General features: G+C 37.9%; 1 protein-coding gene across 4 annotated transcripts in view; it reads right to left on the reverse strand.

The window, feature by feature from the left end:
• limd1 (LIM domains containing 1) overlaps nucleotides 1-21,329 on the reverse strand; it is a 32,967-nt gene continuing 11,638 nt past the window's right edge. For 3 of the 4 annotated variants that reach the window (XM_012964709.3, XM_012964708.3, XM_012964707.3), the window contains exons 2-9: nucleotides 18,644-20,067; nucleotides 13,929-14,030; nucleotides 12,869-12,936; nucleotides 9,731-9,793; nucleotides 7,015-7,145; nucleotides 5,621-5,672; nucleotides 5,080-5,148; nucleotides 1-3,826 (exon numbers count right to left, since the gene is read on the reverse strand). In XM_012964709.3, the coding sequence (XP_012820163.2) occupies nucleotides 3,713-3,826; nucleotides 5,080-5,148; nucleotides 5,621-5,672; nucleotides 7,015-7,145; nucleotides 9,731-9,793; nucleotides 12,869-12,936; nucleotides 13,929-14,030; nucleotides 18,644-19,826 (1,782 nt within the window). In that variant the 5' untranslated portion in view covers nucleotides 19,827-20,067 and the 3' untranslated portion in view covers nucleotides 1-3,712. 4 annotated transcript variants of the gene reach the window in all.

A 21,329-nucleotide genomic window follows, 5' to 3' on the forward strand; every position in this document is an offset into this window, starting at 1 on the left:
TTCAGATTATACATATTTAATAGTTAACTGTATTATATAATTTACAAAACAGTGATAATCTTACAGTTTCATAAAAAAAAAAAAGAATATTTTAATGTTCCCTGTGGGCAAACTAGCTGCACTGATAAAATTGTAATTGACTCCATGTCTTATCAAGAGGTAGAGATAGTTACCCCTCTGTAAAGTTTTACTTAGTTTACTTTAGTATTCAACAGTTTCTATTTGTTCCAGTGTGGAAAAAAAATCCAAATCCTTACTCCAGCATGTGATTTGCATCAGGCATTTTGGCAGGTGATAGCACTCGGTCCTTCTGCTTCTGGTTGGACTGCTCAAAGCAGTTGAACACATTCTGACAAACTGGCACCATTTTCAGGTATTCATTAGTTAAAAGCAGTTAGGGATGTTTTGATAAATTGAGAAAATATCAATCTCCGATTCTCCAGTTTGATATTTCATAGGTCAGCCCAAAGTATTATAGCAGTCCTGTAACCTTGTGTCAATCTCTTAATTCCACTGGTAAATCTGTGACCCCTGTTTGTTAATATACTGTAAGATCCCTGCAAATAAAGGGCTGTCTCGGGTTGATGGTAACAGTGGACCCAGCTGAAACATGTCATATGTTCTCAAACTATTATACAACAGTCCTATGTAATCTGAATGCACATTTATATCATCTTTAGTGAACATTAGAGTCTAAACAAGTGATCTTAAAAGCTATTATGTTAGCCTATGCCTTTACCTGTATTATTTCTTAAAATAAAGCAAAATATTATGCTGCAAAATATATAAGTAAATATTAGTAAATAAACATGAAAATAAAACAAATTAAACAAAACAGTTAAAGGCCAGCACAGCGCCTTTTTAATGCCACCCACTTGGGCCATCTTCCTGAAATGAAACAAATTAATGCTATGTGGCTATCAGTATGATGCCAGATCTCAAAATATTCAGCATATGGTTTGATCAATTTGTTAATAAGCAGATTGTGTAGATGAGAGCATTCTATACACTAATAGTGCAGTTTTCATCTTTGGTGCACACTAAAGCAGCCAGTGAGTTTAGTGACCCAGTCAGTGTAAGTTAAAGGTTATCCTAAACTCCACCCTGAGGGCAAATTTACTAAAACTAACATTTCTCATTTTTCTTTTTAAAAACTTAAACACATTTCCACAAATGTCTGACATATACTAAAAAGTATGAACTGAAAAAGTCGCAAAATCAGAATTTTCGCTACAACAAAACCTCTACTATTTCGACAAAAAACAGCGTAAAAAAAAAATCGGAAACCTCTAACGCTCCGTTGACTTCTACATAATCTCGACAAGTTTTAGCTAGCGAATTATTGCCTCCTTAGTCTAGTGTAATGAAACAAGGTAATCCCCACAGGTAATAAAAGCCACTCATTTTGTCCATTAGCAGTAACACATAGCAACCAATAGGGTGTTTTCTTTTAAACAGGTGACCAGTAAATTCTACCATATGGGTTACTGCTCTTAGGTGTATTTTTTTAACACTGGAGACAAACATTACTGGTGATGATGCCAATAGCAACCAATTAGATCTTTGCTCTTGTTTTCTAACTTGTAGGTGACCATTAGAATCTAATTGCCAATTAGTTTCTATGGACAACATCATTGGTGATGTTTGTTTTCAATGTTAATAAATACACCCCATGTGTGTATTTAACTAATTAACTCCTTAAATGTTTTTTTTGTTGTGATATGGGAACAAAGTAGGCTTGTCATATAGTTTAGGCCCAGGTTCAAATGATGCATTTATTAATATAGTCCCTTGGGTTTGAAAGTAGGCTTGCTAGTTCCTGTCTGGGTCACAATAGTATGCATCCTGCAATTTGTAAATGTGTAAAATGTAGATTCTGTACTAGCAGCTTCTTTAGAAAACACCGTATAATACAAGGTCCAGAACAAATGTATCAAGTTCAAAGAAAGCTTTTACCCACCATAAGCAAGACCTTCTTCTTATATTAAATGGGGGAAAATATAAAGCCATCTGCAAAGTAATTACCAAGAAGATACATTATGGTCATACAGGAAGAGGGAGAGATTATCCGACGGTTCTGATAAGTTCCCAAATACAGGTTGACTTATGGGTGTACATCACTGGTGATGTTGGTCTCCAATGTTACTAAATATGCCCCTTAGTCTGTTTTGTTAATGATGCTTGATAAATACAAAGTTTGTGTGGAGTGGGCATAGGAGCTTGTACAGGTATGGTCTGCAGAATCTCACATTGGACACTAGTGCCAGGAACAAAGGTGGCCACTAAAACAAGGCTCACAGGATTATACCTTCACCAGCTGAAGTCTGTAGCTCTTCAGGAAACTACACTTAATCAGAATTCATCCTGTTAAAACTTAAATTAGTCTATGTGACAATTATATTTTGTACAAATCCTTTATATAATAAGTCAATGGTTCCTAATCCCAATCCCAAACCTGAACCCTAAACCTCAAAAGTATGCTATTTAAATAAACATAACCAGCTGGGTGAGTTACCATTATCCAAAATACTGCGGTGTCCCAGGTGGTTATATATGTGAAAGAAAAAAAACAGCTAAAATCAAGAGGTGGTGGGTTACTGTTTTAAATTCCTGTTAAGTGATGTATGTTGGACAAACACATAAAATCAAAGTAAGATTAAATGAACATAAAAGTGCTATAAAAATCACATGAAAAATACAGAAAAAAAGTAATTTTTTTGTGTATTGCATACTTCTATTGAGTAAGTTTAGGAAACAATGGGTTCAGAAAATGAACAAAGATCGTTAAACAAATGTCTCTTTACCTGATTTGGCCATAAGCCAAATTCGAATGGTCCAATTGGTTGGTCCCTAGACCATAATGAGGGCCTTCAGAGCCCTTAAGGGAAAAGACCAACTCACTGTGCTGATGTCTAATGAAGACTCCATACATAGCCAGGTAAGCTACTGAGTTGGCAGCTTTTATCAGTTGTGTATGGCCAGCTTAATTCAATTATTAACAGGGTGAACATTCATGGACACTGAATTAAGTTTTTAAAATGTGTAATTAATACACACCTCTATAAAGGACTAGTTAAGGGGGAAGTTTGAGGATTGCTTGGTAATCTGATGAAGGGGGTTGCAGAAATGTTGTTCTAGCAAATGTGCATCATTACAGCAATTGTACTAAGGGCAGGAGCACAGTATGGATCATCCACTTTCCTCTGCATGCATTTTGTACAGAGGGGAAGGAAAGCAGATCCACAGTCATCCGCTCTTTCCTGCAGCCACATTGACTGCCGTGGCATCCTGATTTTAGTGGAGCTACATTGAGCAGACACCAGTGCAAAAATGCGAAGGTTCCCATTTTAGAGTCAACATTCCCTCAGCGTAGCTCCACACAGGCTGACACCTTTTCTGTCAATGGGGCTGGAAGAAAGAACTGATGTCAATGGATCTGCTTTCCTTCCCCTCTGTACAAAACTCAGGCAGAGGAAAGTGGATGATCCACTCAGTGTGCCCCTGTCCATAGGCTTTTTTTTTTTTCTGCTTGCATAACTGGCAGATTGGCCCACTTTTATTCATTACCATGCCATTCACATCAATAATAATACATTACATAAATGTGCAATCTAAAAACTCAACTGTACATAAATATATTTGTATTCTAAAATTACACTATCCAAGCATGTCACTTTGGCAGTTCAACAGAAGACTCTTTTCTTATTCTTAGTTATGACAGATTATGATTCTCTAAGTATTTTAAATGACAATTATGACAAAACAAATGTCCTTCTAGAGGATAACATCGGTGGTCATCTTCATTATTCAATTCCAAAGCACAACTCTGTCAAAATATTAAAAAAAATATATATATATATTAAATATATATAATGTGTATGTTTGTCACACAACCTACTGAATTTAACTAAAAGGAAACTCTCGCAAATTAAACAAGTATAAGAACACATACTAATGGAAGACATGTATAGGGAAAGACTTGGCTCAAATGTATGCACCTCTGTTTTTAAATTATTGCCAGTTGTGTTTCATACTCTTTGCTGTTTTTCATACATTTTATGATGTGTACCACAGGTGACAGTTGTAGATTGAGTGAGTGCTTATGTGTATTAATTTGCTGGTTAAAGGCATTGACAACAACTTCCTGCCATTTGTTGAGTAATGAAGCAGTGGCGTTACTTTACTCATCCACGGATGAATCATATCTTGCTAATACAGGCAGGAAGGAGGGTGCAGTTTCTCATCATGTCCCTTTTTTCTCCACCCACACCCCCACATGTATGCAAAGTTAAGGTGGCTATGTACAGGCAGATTTAAAGGAGAAGGAAAGGTAAAAACTAAGTAAGCTTTATCAGAAAGGTCTATGTAAATACAGCCATTAGCACTCACAGAAAAGCTGCACTGAGTTCTCTATCAAAAGAAACAGGATTTCTTGTCTCTTTTTGTGAACATGTTCGGTATCAGACTTCCTCCTTCAGGTTTGGGACACGAGTCTGCTCAGTTCTCTCCTCTCCCCATCCCCTCTCCTGCTCCCCCCCCCATAAGAATGCATAAAAACTCACTCCCCCCCTCCCTTAGGAATGTGTGATCTGAGCTTCCTACGGCTATAACTGCAGCAGGAAGCTACCGAGACCAAGCTAAAATGGCAACTTCTATTGGAGGGAACTTCTACGGCTCTTTACTCAGGTATAGTAAGGCTTTATAATGAAAAAAAATAGTGTTCTAGGTGGCACTAATGTGGCGAATCTATTGGCAGTAAAATGCCAAAACAACTTTCCAAGCTACCAATTCAGCCCCTTCAGACTGATTCAGCAGCTTATCAGCCAGTGTATGGGGCGCTCTGATGGAATTTCTAAACTTGCCCAGTTGATATTTGACTGAAAGTTGATATCTGGCCGTCGGGATGAGGACCACATGTGGTCCTTGCCCCAACAGCCTGCATTCCTGCTGTAGTGGCTCAGCTTAATATTGCCCTCCTCAAGGTGGTGTATTGAAGAAAGAGACCATGTATGACCAGCATTATACCACTGGAATGGTTGGTTAGACATCAGATTACAATGGTACAAAGGTTATAAGTACCTCACAACGGTAACAGTCTATGTGGTAATCTTTATCCATGGACACTACACGGATAGTTTCATCTGTGCCCTTATGAATACAGATAGTAAAAAAAAAATGTATTAAATTGAAATTATCATTGTCATTTGACACAGACTCTCTAGAAAGTTAATATTAAGAAGTCCAATAGAAAATACAACAATAAGAATACAACTTTTGCTTCTGTGCCACAAACTATTACTAAAATAAGTTATACATTATTACACACATACCTAGAATTATGTAAAAATTATGTTTAAAAAAAAAAATAGCTTTTTGGAGCCCCTACCATTTTACAAAGCAACTTACAGGATGTCAGGACAAGTTTATTGATATATGGCTTCTGTGGGTACTGAACCCAGACACTAATAGCTCACATGTGCTATAATGACAGAAACACTCAGACTGTGAACTGAAGTGAGCTGTATTTGTTTAATCTTCCCCTTTCTTTCTTCTTGAAAGAATTACCTTTCGGGAAATGTGATAAGCAGATAACAGCAGATAAAAATGCAAAACTCATTACCTCCGATGGCAGAATTGGAAGGCTGCATGCTGCACATTTTGGAGCTAAAATCCTGTATAGATGCAGAAAACATAGGTCAAGTCTAATACAATTCCAAATCAGAAAAGTCAGTTGACCCAGATGACACATTAAACTTCAGGATGCTTATTTTATAGATACAGCATATGGATGAAATAGTGAATTATACAGTGAAAGAGGGGTGAAATACAGGGAAATAGTTTATTTGGAGAAAAGAGATATCAAATGGAAATGCTTTTGTAGATATTTTGGCCCTTCAAAATGTCTTCAGACAAATCCTCTGTAAGCACATATAAATGAAAGAAAATTGAATTGGTGACCAACAATATGTTTAGGTGTGTTAAAGGAGAATAACAAAAAGTGCATACACCATAGGGCCCCTGCAGAGGATCCCCATCAGAATATGCACCATCAGGAATCTAGCCACACTCCCCAGTACCTGAACACAAAACCTGTACAGTGCACAGTTCAAGCCAGTACCACATTTGTTTCTAGAGTGCACATTACTATTCTGTGATTAACACCAGGGAACCATGGACTGGAACAGAAACAGCCAGACTTGAAGGCCACCAATAATGCAACTTTTGTCAGGTACAGGATCTGTTATCCAGAAAGCTCCACATTACAGGAAGTCCCATAGACTCTATTTTAATCAAATAATTCAAATTTTTAAAAGTTATTTAGTTTTTGTCGCTGTAATAATAGAACAGTGCCTTGTACTTGATCCAAACTAAGATATAATTAATCCTGTTTAGAAGCAAAACAATCCTGTTAGGTTTATTTGATGTTCAAATAATTTTTTAGTTCACATAAAATATGGAGATCCAAATTATGGAAAGATCCTATCCAGAAAAGCATTGAGCATTCTGGATAACAGGTTACATACCTCTTCCAGCAAGTGGGGCTGTATTCTAAAGTGTGGGTGGAGTAGTCTGATGGGGCGGGGGATGATAATTTGGAGTGCACACATGGTCTGAAATTATGTTTCGTACAATTTTGTAGGTGTGTGTATGGCCAGCTTAAGGTGAGAAAAAAGAGAAACCACTAGGTAACTGTTGAAGCTGTGTTAACCATTCTTTTGTTTTATTTAATGTCATACAACTCATATTTTTTTTTAATTGGACTTGAAAGGCATTTACCCCTAATTATTAGAGCCACCTAATACCTTTTATTGCTTGTTCATTTTGGCTTTCCCCTGATTGTGATGACAACTTACACAAACACTCACAAAAGTAGACTAAGATCTACAGTGAACCACAGCATACAAAAACTCCAAAGGACTGCTGACACAACATCACCAGAGCAGGTATGAATGGAAACATCAAGGTTAACACTCTACATGGGGGTGAAAAACAAAAGGAATTAGTTATTCTTACTTGTGGTAATCTTTGACGCAGTAGATCTTGTTCTCCATGTCCACAGTGAAGGGCACACCATCTAAACATTCATTACAAACCGCACAGCGGAAGCACCCAGGATGAAATGATTTACCTAGCGCTTGTAAAATCTGAAAAGGAATTGTACATCATAAAATATTTTTTATTACAACGTTAGTTAAGGAATAGCATATTTTACGGATTTCATCAGTCATCATATAAATATACATGATAAATAAATTATATGCACTGTAGGTACCCATTTTTTATTCAGATCTATTTAGCCTTTATCATACTCTACACAAGACCTTCCTAATACCAGTTCACCTCTATAATATGGGACCGAGGCCCAGCAGGATCTGCTTTAGGTGTCGATATGCCAGGTGCACTGCTCAAACCCCTATCCAGCAAGGGCATGTACAAAATATATTTAATATAATGGGTTATATTCATGAGTATTTCTTTCTGTGCAGGAAGAAACGCATCCTATTCTTTTTAATGGGCTGTACTAATACAGGCACATGTAAGTGCTGAATACAGGTGGAACACAGCATGTCAGCCCCATTAGAAAGAATGGGATGCCACTGCAGAGGAGCACAGAAAGAAACCCTCGTGAGTATGAGCCTTTAGGCAGGTCTATTTGTGCTTGACAAGAAAAGTATTAACATTGGTCAAAACAATGTAAATGCATTGTAAAGAGGCAACTAACCTGTTGACAACCAATTTTTATGATGCTTACACTTGGAGGAGGTGTAAAAACACTCAGAGAAAGATGAAACACATTCAAATATTCAGGTATTGATACTATATACAGTCTATGTAAATACAGCCATAAGCACTCACAGAAATGCTGCACTGAGTTCTCTGTCAAAAAAGGATTTGTTGTCTCTTTGTTTTCCTGTGCCAGAGACATGCAGCTCTCCCCCCCCCCAAGAATGATAAGAACTCCCTCCCCCCCTTAAGTGTGATCTGAGCCAATCAGCAGGAAGCTTCCTCATAGTCTTACACACTGAGCATGTAGACCGGTCTTGGTGTACTTTTGCAATTTATATTTTTTTTATTTTTAACTGTTTCTTATATGTTAAAATTTTTTGACTGCTAATACCAGGCTGTTGGCTTAACCGGGGTGAACTGAATCCAAGGAATCCAAATACATAGTCATTGATAATCCTGGCCTTCAAATAATGCTGTTGAGCTAAAGCCTGCCTAGCACTAAAAATCTGTCTAAAACTTAAAATATCTCAGAAACCATTTTAAACAGAAAATGAATGTAAACTCTAAAGTGCTCAAAAGAACACTCTGAATAAGTTTACACCAATTTATATTTTGAACTTTAATGTGATTAGACTTTGAAATACTGTAATATATGGGGCAGTGATCCTCTATAACAGCTAGCTGAATATTTTATATCAGTAACCATACATAATAACAAAGGGATGTTCGCTGGTATGTCCCACAATAAAGCTGACTCAGTTGCCCACAATGGATGAAGTCCAAATACCCCAGCTGACATATGTATAATCCTTTTTGTTCACATGTTATCTCTTGCAGGCAGCAGAATCATGATTAAATAGATGGATTCATTTCTCTGATATGAGTATCAGCAGTCAGAGGTGGTTACATTGTGCCAGTATTAATGCTACACATGAGCATTTTCAGTTCTAATTGCTGGATACAGGTACTATTTAATTTATGGCCTGCCATCTCTTTCCTTATGTGATATACTACGCAAAGATATATAAGCCCTTTCTTAGTACAGTCTTTAAAAAACAAGTTGAGGTTGTGGGTGTTTTATTTGGAAGCTGCCATTCATACAATGGAAAGATGCTTCTTCATATTATTACTGGTATTCTATCCCTGCATATTGGGTAACAATACTGTTCAGAAGACTTCTTGAATTTATGATGTTTTGTCTTTGTATCCAACAACAGATGGGAGATAAAATGCTGTAAAATTCAAGTTAATTTACACAAACACAAACTTTAGCAAACATTTAAGAGACATAATTACCCATTTTTGACTACTTAAAAATATATATATATATATGTTTATTTGGGATCAATTTATTGTTAGGGGATTTTACTACCCATAAAAAAGCAGGCAGCGTTTTGCCTCAGACATGAACATTCACTTTTTTTTTTATACTTTGTGGTCTACACATGCCACATACTTGGTCTATGCATATCAAGCATCCAACTGTTCAGAAGACCCCTGGCATGTATGTGATGTTGTATTCTTGTACCCAAAAACAAAAAGATGCTGCAAGATGAAGTGCAAGCTTGGATCGGTTTTTAGAACATTGATAAAAAGGACATATTTTCACAGTGATTTGAAAGGATATCTTTACCCATTTTGATTTTGTCAGAATTTGTAATTTAAAAAAATAAAATAAATAATGTGTGTGTGTTTTCAGTAGGCAAAGTGTCAACCAACAAAGTTCATATACACTATATTATCTTAATTTAGATTTCTCTACCCCATAAAATGATTTAGGAGTAGAAAGACATATTTACCTATTTTACATTTGTCTGAATGTGTACTTTTTATAAATATATCATTTTCTGTGGCCAATTTACTCTGTACATTTGGGGCTTTTTCAATACAATCAGTTAGAATTTAACATAAATTAAGTTGAAAGGGCTAAACAATACTATACTACATATGTCTTAAATATGGTTGATTGAAACAAAATTGTATTTTTAATTTTAAAGCTTACCATATCCATGATCCAATGTCCACACACAAAGCACCTGTCTGCTGATTGATGGAATCCAGAATACTGAAACCAAAAGGCAATTGTTTCTTAAGAAAGTTATTGTGATAAAAATGTTGTTTATTTAAGGGCCCAGTTAGTACTAAGGAGCAATATTAAATACTAAAAAGGTGCAGAGGACAGCTCACATAGGTGCAAGGGAGCCACTTAACGCTCTACCCCCTTCTAGTCCGTTCCCTTCCCAACTAACTTATTCTAAATGATCTGCAAGTTTGGGCCATTCCATCTGCTGCCCACTTCCTATCCCTACTATATGCATATGTATTTGTTTATTGCACTAAATTGCAAGCTTTGAGACAAATTTCAGGCATTTTATTTGTAAACTTTAGTGTAGATGTGCGGTTTGAAGTAGAAAGAGTAATTAATTTGCCAGAAAGCATATGTTTCAAAAATATATGATATACAAGGGTAAACTTTCGAAGTCATATAGGGTCATAAGTTATAAGTGCAATTTTTGTCAGTTTTAAATGCAATCTTCTATTCTAGTGGCTTCTGAATGCACATCAAGAGCAAGAAAATGCAGCACTCATGAGTACTACCAGGCAGAATATATTGGAATCCATTAAGTAATGCATTTAGGTGCATTTAAACTAGGGATGCACCGAACCCCCGAACCCACCCTGATGGATTCTGCAGAATCCCGAACCGAATCCTAAGTAGCATATGCTAATTAGGATCGGGAAGCGTTAAAAGTTAAAATCCCCCCCCCAAAATTTGAACCCTTTCTGAATGCTAATTAGCATATGCTAATTTATGCTTATTAGGGTTCAGATTCGGTTCGGCCGGGACCGTGCATTCGTCCGAAACCGAATCCATCAAAAAAAAGCCTGGATTTGGCCCGAATCCCGTACCGTATCCGGGATTCGGTGCATCCCTAATTTACACTTGCGTTGTCAATCACACAAAAAAAAACCTGTCTGAAAGAGCCCTTAACTCTTTTACTGCCAATGACGTATGGGATACGTCGTGGCAGTAAAAGGGCTTAACTGCCAACGACGTGTCCCATACGTCGTTGGCATTTAAGCACTGCTCTCTGCAGCGGCGGCACATGCTTCTAACAATGACAGCCCCCCTGGGCAATGTGCCAGGGGGGCTGTCATGAGGGTCCTGCGAGCCGATCGCTCGCAGGACCCTCCAGGAAGCAGCAGACGCGATCGCATCGCGTCTGCTGCTTCCTCCTTCCCCCCCAGCGCCGGCCCAACTGAAGAGGAGCGATCGGGTCTTCAGGACAGGTAAGGACTTTTTTTTTATTTTTGCATTTATACACTTATACACACATTTACATACATTTATACACACTTACATACATTTACACACACTTACAGCACACATTTTAGCATTTTTTTTTTCATTTTTCACACTTTTATACACTTATTTACACTCATATACACACTTACACACTATCACACAACTTTTACACATGTACACACATGTATACACCACTTAGTTTTTAGGTAAAAGAAACTAAAAACTGTTTATTTTGACAGCGTGACTATTGGATCAGATATTCTGACCACTAATTACACTGTCATGTGACTTATTTTGTTGTTTCACTGATTTGCACAATTTTTGTGGTTTTATCACATTTTATCCCTGTATAAGTGTTCCTGATCTGTTTTTAGCGTAGCTTTGCCAGGTGTAACTTTGGTGTACAAAAATAACTTTACCTATTTTGAATTCATCAGAATGTGTACTTTCCAAAAATATATGGTTTTCTGGGGGTCTCGGTATAGTTAGGGGGGTTACTGCACATAATACACTGACAGGGGTCTCTGTGTGCAAAAGCTGAGTTGGCAGGCGAGAAATCCTTATGCGCTATTTTTGTTTTGGGTTCATTACATACCGCAGACTTTGGTATATCTATGCATATTGGGCATCAAACTATTCAGTAGGCCTCTGGTATTCCTATTTGGGGTGACTTGTCTTTGTACGCAAGAAATTGTGTGAGATAAATGCGGCAAATTGCAACATTTTTAGGCGATTTTCTGAAATGTCATAAAAACCAATAACTTTAGGAAAGCTCTGCAGATTGGTACTTTGGTGTAGAAAGAACTCTTTACCCTTGTTGGATTTGTCAGAATGTGTACTTTCCAAAAATATATGGTTTTGTAGGGGTCACTGTATAGTTAAGGGAAGTTTTGGCACATAATACACTGACAGGGGGCTTTGTGTGCAAAAGCTGAGCTGGCCGGCGAGAAATCCTTATGCGCTATTTTCATTTTGGGTTCAGTACATACTGCAGACTTTGGTATATCTATGCATATTGGGCATCAAACTGTTCAGTAGACCATAGGAGTTCCTATTTGGGGTGATTTGTCTTTATCTGATCTTTATCAAGAAATTAGGCCCCTAAAGTGAAACAGTGCAAAATGTTCAAAAACTGTCTGGCAATACAAGTTCCGCTTTGACCAAAACAGCTGGCAGTAAAAGGGTTAAACACAAAATGAAAACATATTGTCTTCAAAAGTCTACTTAACAAATATACCTGTCATTACATTCCCCTTAAAGAAATACAGACAAAAAAATGTTAAAAAAGATAAAAAGGTTAGCTTTGAAATTAGGGAGAAAAAAAAGTAAAAAAATAAAGCAAAAATGGGTGGGACCCTTGGGACAGATTTATTAATATTCACCCATTTGTGCTCAGACAAATATTACTAAAAAAAAAATCAATTTCTCAGGATTGCTGCTGAATGACAAACAATAAAAAGATTTTTATTTTTGTCAAGTACCCACTTGTGGAAAGAAAAATCCTTTTCTTTAACTGTCATTCAGCAACAAGCCAGAGCAACCGGTTGGTGAAAAACCAAGTGAGTTCAGGAGTTATTATTTTTTTGTAACCTTTTGCCTGAGAAGATTTTAGGGCTCTGGCACACGGGGAGATTAGTCGCCCGCGACAAAACTCCCTGTTCGCGGGCAACTAATCTCCCCGTGTGCCAGAGCCCTTAGAGGTGGTACATTGGAAGATTTGGAAGATCAATTCCATGGAATTGGCTAAAATAAATACATTTTGCTGCTGCTAATTTTATGATTATTGATTAGCATGATCATGATCACTGGAACAACAAGCACAACTACACTTACCAAAAAGTCTTCTTCACAGTACACTTTACCATTGACAAAATAAAATGCTTTTCCTCTAAGTTTTCTACCTGTAAATTTTGAAAAGCAGATATAATTCTTCAACAATGCAACATACTTTTCTCAATGTAACAATGTTATGTATTCAGCAAAAGCTCATTTATAATATTCCACCCTTTAATGAAATTAGTATTTTGTAAAAAAAAAAAAAAAATTTATATATATATATATATATATATATATATATATATATATATATATATTCTGTCAAAGCGTCATTGTCACTTAGCGATGATACTTAAAGGACATAAAAAAAGTAGGTATGCACTAAATTCACTATTTTGGGATTCAGCTGAACCCCAAATCCTTTATGAAAGATTTGGTCAAATACCAAACCAAATCCTAATTTGCATGTGCAGAACAACAGAAGGGTTAAAGAGAACCACAAGGTGAAAATTCAACTTCCATGTTTGTGTGACAAAAAGTCATGTGATTTTAAGGATTCGAATTTGATTCGGCAAGGCACAAGGATTCGGACGAATCCAAATTCTGAAAAATGCACAATCTTGTCTGAATCCCAAACTGAATCATGGATTTGGTGCATCCCTATTAAAAAGTCTGGGGGGGGGTGCCAAAATATTAGGTGCACGGCGCGGTGCCACCATCTCCTTACATTTTTTCTTATTCTTATTGCTTGGCTTTCTGCACATGCACAGTAGTAAAACTACTGCACATGCACGAACAGGAATTTGCACAGGGGATGACTGGGACGCCAGAAGAAAGGTAAGTAAAATGGTGGCGCAGCGTTTAGGCAGTTTTTTTCCCAAAACCTGGGGTTTAAACTTAGCGTTTTATTTTACTGGGGTGGGTACCTAACATTTTCGGCACCCCCCAATAAAACAGACATTACATGTCCTTTAAAATGGCAAATCTACCAAGATTACGTCAAGGGTCTGCTTTCAAAATCAGATTTGTTTCAATTTTTCAATTTTGGACTAAATGTAATATAAAGTATTTAAATTTAATATCTAGAATTTGTCAGAATAATGAAGGTTTTACTTACTACAGGCACTGCAGATAAAACAACCATTGTGGTACAGGTTTCCCATTGCTTGGCAAGCTTGATTTGCACCATAAACTCCTTTGCTGCATTTAACACAAGTTCCTAAAAAAGACATATATTCAACATATTCATATAGTCCATATAGTAGTAAAAAAGGTTGCACAGTAAGTTTATGCAGGCACATTGGAAAAACATGAGTACAAATTTGAACCTTAATATAAGTGCTGCACATAGGATTCCAGGGCAGGTAGGAATACCCCTTTTATCGTTTTGTGAGTGGCTATCATAAAGTATAAAACTTACATCTGGTGCATAATTACACACTGCAATATATAAACTAACTAAAATATTAGAATACACTTTAAGTAATAAACAATAGTGCCAAATCTTTTCACATAAAAATAGATCAAAGTCTACTTAGGAAGAGATCTGCAGAATGTTCATTATTCCTTTTAAAGGGATTTTGAAATCTCCCAGTGATTTTACATTTTCTTGTCCTTTAAATAGTGCCTTGCAAAATATTTAGACCCCTTCCCCATGCTCTCATTTTACTAAATCAACATTTAAAATTACATTTAATGTTTTTCTAGGTGATTTTTTGTTAGAAAAGCTTTTAAAGGAAAAAAAATAAAACCAGAATATACATTTTGTTTGTTTAAGAAATAATTCCTCACATTTTTCTGTCATTTGGACCACCATACCTTACCTCTACCAAAAATAGTTTAAAACATTAAAAGGAAATACTTTTAAAAAATAAAAATTTGCTAAAAATGGACTCAGAGATGGCCTTGCATAATTTGGAGCATTCTGAATAAGGGGTTTCCAAACAAGGTACCCTATACCTGTAATCAATATATAACCTGCATTTGTAAAACTAGTGTTTGCTTTAGAAACAATTGTAAAGTTTATATAAAAAAGCTGCTGTGTAGCCATGGTAGTGCCACGCGGGGATACACACAGGCCAAGAATCCACCTTTGTTTATCCGAAGGCTGAAAATATCATTTGGCACTAGCCTTAGACTCCTGTGCAGTAACTAAACCCATTGCATTCTACAGAGCTAATCTGTTAGATGATATGTAACCTGTTCCATTTAGCCCTATTTGAACTTGAATGGTTGCCCCCCATGGCTACACGGCAGCTTGTGTATATAAACTATAGTAGTGTTTCTAAAACAAACACACCAGTTTTAAAAAATGGCCCGTGTGCCATTAGCCTTAAGGTGGCCATACACAAGTAGATTTTAGCTGACAATTGGGGTCCTTCAGACCAATTTGGCAACATATCTCCCTTATCTCCCAACTGATATTTGGGAGAAAATCCGACAGATGTTGATTGGACAGGCTTAATTTTTCTCTGTCAGATTGAGGACTGAATTGGCTCGTTGATGCAGCACATATTCCTAGGGTCGGACTGGGGGGTGCAGGGCCCGCCTGGGCTGCCGCCCCAAGGGCCCCATAATCCCCTAGGGTGCCCTGGCTGTGTACCCGCCACCCCCCCAACCCACCTGTCCGAAATCCTCCCCTGAGCGCGCGTAAGTGACGTGTTAGGGTAGGGACACTGGCGGCCTGGGAAGCACCATCAGGGATCGGGTCAGGGCTGCTGGGGCCCTCAAGAACTGGGACCCACCACATTTTTTCCCAGTGCCCTGGCATCCCAGTCTGACCCTGCATATTCCCTTCACTGTATCGCAATTGTTTGACCCCTGAGCCAAACTAACTTATTAAACAGTATTGCCCATCTTAGGTGGGCATATCAGGGACAGGATTCACTCTGTTGGTGGCTTCACCAAACAGGCAGATCTTATAGTGTATGGCCACCTTTAGAGTGACTCCATGCAATTTTCGGTCCCGCTTTTGATCCATCCACAAAAAAAACTTCCAGTCCATAGGATTGGTTGCTCAATGTAGACAATCCCATTTTACCCTATGACAGGTTTAAAGATTTTTTTTATTTTTAGTTTGAGCTATCAGGAAGCCATTGTCTTCCTTTTCCATGAACCCCCAGCTTTCTGAAATGTGTTGTGATGTCAAATCAGTGCTCCAGGTATATGTAGGAACAGATGTAGCATGCTGCCCTGAAAAACATGCCGCCCTAGGCCCAGGCCTTTGTGGCCTACCCACAAATCCAGGCCTGAAAACAAAATAACATTTCTACTCAACAATTTTCCATAAGACATGCACTGCCATTAAAGCCAAAACCAAACACAGAGAACTGCCCTGCGTGACACTAACCTCAGACTCTTCAAATCAGCTTGTACAGCAAATGGCATATGCTTAGAAATAATGGCAGAACGATTTCAGAAACAATGGGATATCCTGCAGTCAGCTCTCCAGTTAAAACTCTTAGCATCCCCTGACAGTCAAAACTATTTAGAGTTATAGTTTAACATACCGCCCAACTGTCCCGCTTTCCGCGGGACAGTCCCGGTTTTGGTAGCGCGTCCCGCTGTCCCGGATAGTTCCAAGAATGTCCCGCATTTCCATAATAAAAGGGCCTGGCTCAGACGAACAAGGAGCCGCATATAGAGAGGGGACGCTGAAGAAGAAGCTGCAGCATGTATGGAGGCACTGTATGGGGGGCACCTGTGTATGGGGGGCTAATGTGTATGGGGGACACTGTGGGGGGGGGGGCTAATGTGTATGGGGGGGCACCTGTGTATGGGGGGGCTAATGTGTATGGGAGGGCTAATGTGTATGGGGGGCTAATGTGTATGGGGGGGCTAATGTGTATGGGGGACACTGTGTGGGGGGGGGCTACTGTGTATGGGGGACACTGTGGGAGGGGCTACTCTGTATGGTGGGGCATCTGTGTATGGGGGGGCTACTGTGTATGGGGGGGCACCTGTGTATGGGGGGCTACTGTGCATGGGGGGGCAAAACTGGTACATAGTTATAACTCACTTATAACTGACTGCCTTCTCTCTATATTTGTATTTTATATGTAGGAGTTGCTATTTTGTTTTCCTTAGGTAGTACAGTATGAGGGTATAGCACATTTGCATCTGATCCCGCCATTTCATCTATATAAAAGTATTTTTTTTTAAAATGGGGAGTGGCAATTGGGGCATGGCCACACAAAGCGGGCGTGGTCAAAAAATTTGGCGCGCTGTGCGCGCCAAATCTTTTTGTCCCTCTTTTCATTTTTCAAATGTTGGGAGGTATGGTTTAAGGCTGAGGGCACACAGGCATATGGGCCACTTCTCTTCACCTGTGTTTTGTGGTGGAGAGAAGTGGATCTGCTCCTGTTCACTCCTGTGTGTATCTCCACTGACACAGTGTTAACTTATGTGCAGCTACATGGAGCAGAGATTGTAACAAAAAACATAAAAGCACACACTCCTGGTCAATCTTTGCTCTGTGTAGTTGCAGCCAGGCCGAAACTGTGCCTGTCACTGGAAATTTACATGGGAGCAGGTAGCAGCGAACAAAATGCAGGCTTAGAGAAGTAGACTATACATCCTGTGTCCACTTAGCCTCAGAAAATCTATAATGACAAACCCTGTGCTACGTACACAGTGGCCCAAACAGTATATGACGCAGTGGAAGCTGTGCAAGCAATTTAGGACACACATAAAGGCCGCAGTTTTACGATCACAGTAATACACAATACTAACCACCTTTTACTCATAGCCCTGAGTAAACTGAACAACAATTCCCAAGACATTTTTAGAATAGAACATTTCAGCAGCAGCCGGAATGACACAACCCTGTTCTATGTACGGAAGCAGAATTTCAGTGCAGTGGGGTGTCAGTAGGACAGAGAAGACAGGAAGAATTATTTCTAGTGGCTGGGGATTAGAAGGGGAAGGAAGAGCAATGTGGCTAGTGTAGCTAAGATCAGAATGTGTTTCGTTCTGGTATCAGAAGGAACAGGCAGGAAAGGACAGAAATTATGGTCTGGGAGATCAAAAGGACATGGGTAAGCTAGCAAATAGTTTTTTGTACTGAGGAATAAAAAACACTAGTCAGGGGAAGACGGGAAGTGTTCAGTGCGACTGGGAACAGAAGAATGTGAGGAATGCATTCAGCACAAGGCAGGGAGAAGCATTCGCTTCAGCTGGGAGCGGTGGTACTAAGGCAGGGAAAGGTTTCTTTGTGTGGGGGAATCATAAGGACCGGGCAGGTTAAGACAAATTAAATCTTCATTCAGACGGAGGGGACTTGCTTGTGTTTAAGATACAGAAAATGCTGGGGCCTTTAATACAGCAAATCCAGTTTTGTTATTTCTTGCACAAAACAGTACAACGTCTTAAAATGTAACTAAACTCACATTTGAATTCCTGACTTGTATTGGAGCAATCAAAACAAATCCAAAAGTACTCCACTGAAAAGCTCTGTGTAACAAAACCCCTCCCTTCACCTAGCTGCAGCCTTTCGGATGCAGAGCAGCTAAATATACAGAGGCCTTTTCAGTGGACTGATGGTTTGTTTTGATTGTGTTCAGATAAGTCAGGAAGTAAATTTGACTTTCAGTGTGACTTTTCCAATATCAAATTTGCCTTGTTTAGCAAAAAACGTTTCCTAACTATAACAAAAGGCACAAACTTGTTTAGCACAAACTCTATTAATTGAATAAATGTTGAACAAAAGCATATATTGCCCCTTGCACTTTTTCCATTTTGCTTTGAGAAAACTTACTTTTAGCATTGTAGCTGTTTTAGTCATTCAATGTATATAAATATTCAAACATGACATTTTAACAGGGAGATACTTACCAAAATAATCAGCCCTGGTATGGGCATCCATTTCCTGCTCTAAATGTCTTGTTATAGCTTCAAGCTTTTTTTCAGCTCTAGATGACCCTTGTTTTGAACTCTGAGAGAGAGTCTGACAGGGTAGCTTTATTTTCATCAGCGTAGAGCTATCCTGCACTATATCAATATGGTCAGAATCTAGGGTGGAGGCTGGTGGTTCTGCTGAGGAGTCTGTACAAGAAAAAGGAATCTCCTGTGGCTGTTCATCTGCAGAGCTGTGTCCAGAATTAAAAGTATAACAAGGAGCTTGCATCTGTTTTATCTGATCACTGGAATTTTCATTATATCCTACACAATATGAACTTAAAGCACTTAATTTGACATCATTTGAGCTTCCAGAATTTAGAGAATTAGTACTACAGAAACCTCTCTGCTCCCCATTAAACTCTTTTGCAGCTTTTGTTTCAGACAGACATACATGATCAGAAGTTTTCTGCAAATTGATGGAGCTGGGAGATGACAAGTTAAAAAATTTCTGCTGTGGAATGTGTGTATTAGTTTCTTCTCCAAAAATAACTGATGATGATATTAAAGGTGAACATTTATTATGTGGTGTATTTTTTTCCATTGGCTTGCAGTTTATCATTGATGATAAATTTAGATCACTATGCATATTTTCTGAGCCAATTCTTTCTCTTTCCAAGCTTTCATTACTTGGACTGATAGCTTTCTTACAAGTAAACTGTTGACTGGGAATAGCATGGCCAACTTTACTAACTGGACTAAGTAACATGGTTTCATGTTCATGTCGAATCACAGGCTCTTCAGAACTATCAGCAGAATCAATCTCAGGTTTAACTTTATAAGACTCTCTGTATGTTTTGTAATCAGACTGACCTACTGAAGAACTAGATTGACCATTATAGGTGACTGGAACTTCTTCTACACTCTTAGGCATTGAATAAGTGTACTGGAGATTTGAACCATTTCCTTCACTTGTGCCAGTGTCTGGAATGTTTTTCTGCTGATTCTGAAGATGGATTTTTGCCATCTTGGCAGCAAATATTCTTTTGGTCTCTTCAAATTCAGGGTTGTTACTAGCTCCCTTATCCACACGAAAAAGTCCATCTTTAGAAGCTTCATATAAAGTCAGATCTTGTATGAATTTGCTAGCTTCCAGGCTTAGTTCCTCATATGTATCCATATTTAAAATCAAAACTAGTGTTAAACTGTTAAAAGGACTGTTAATGGCAAAATAACTCTGTAGCCAGTAACCAAATGAAAGTCATTAGTTAATTTTTGTCAAGTAACTTTTACTGTTCAATCCAAGAATATTATAGCTTTGAACATCTGCTCGAATGAATCCGATTTCTTGATATGCATGACAATAAATCTTGCGCTACCATACAAAAATGAAATTCATTTGTAGAATTCTTTTACAGCATCTGAAAAACAAGAATTTAAGAATGTGATATTGCAGGTGCTCCTTTTTTAACAAATGTTGATGGTATTTTAATATTAGCACATAGCAACTGATTGTAAATCCTAAATCTAGTCTTACAGAGGAAATGTCTTTTCCACATACAGACATAAACATATGCCTTATAAATCTATATATAGTATAACATAGCACATGATGTAACTTCTACAGAAAATAGTCACTAAAAAGCTCTGTGATCATTTAAACTTGGCAATAAAGCCCAAGACTACTCATGAGATGAAAGTTAAATTATATTTTCTATTTTCATTATTCCAAAAATAGTTTTTAGGTAGGGATTCCCTTTAAACAAGGAAAACTGCACTTGTAGTATTTACCCACTTTATTGAAATTTTCTCATATGAACCTGATAAAAATGGACATTCCTCATAAATATTTAAAAAGCTGGAAGAACTTTGATGGTGGTATATTTGCTACACAGAGAAATAATTACCAGTAACCCTGCAATAATCACACATATTTTATAAGATTATTACACTTTAATGCAATTTTGATTATGTGCTATGAGCTACCCTAGTGACAATGAATGTACCTATTAGAGAACAAACTTCCTCATTCACAATATTATGAATAATGGAATGGTTCTGTGTGACACTACTGTGCCATGTTAATAAAGAATAATTTGAGCTCCTGAAATCTACACCCACACTTGGTCAAAATTGTGATGTTGTTCCATCCATTACTGCAATAATGTTAAATGTTTATATTAATATGCAATAGCAGCTTAGCACTAGGTGGAGTAATGAGAAAGGTTTTGTTATGTGAAGAGAGTCTATTAAAGTTAATTTTGAGTTTCACATGAAATCTTTTGTGCACATCAAGTATTGTAGTAATGTAGTGCATTGAGGGGAAAATGTCATAAAAGCCATTATACGCATATGTTTTTAACAATATATGTTGGCAGTGGCAGTGAACCAATCAGTATAGAGTTGGGAGCATGTTATGAAGTCTTCATAACTTTTGCTTCCAAAACATCTATGCAGGGACTATAAATAGATGGGCAATAGTGGCATCTGCCCAGGGCCCACCAGCAGACACTTTATCTGGTATAACTTTTGACAAAAGCAACCCCAGATATGGGAAACCCCTAATTTTAACCCTTTTATTGCCAGCCATTTTGGTCAAAGTGGAACGTGTATTGCCAGACAGTTTTTGAACATTTTGCACTCTTTCAATTCAGGGGCCTTTCCTTGGGGGGACTTTAGTTTA

This window comes from Xenopus tropicalis, chromosome 6 (genome assembly GCF_000004195.4).
Source record: "Xenopus tropicalis strain Nigerian chromosome 6, UCB_Xtro_10.0, whole genome shotgun sequence".
Lineage (NCBI taxonomy): Eukaryota > Metazoa > Chordata > Amphibia > Anura > Pipidae > Xenopus > Xenopus tropicalis.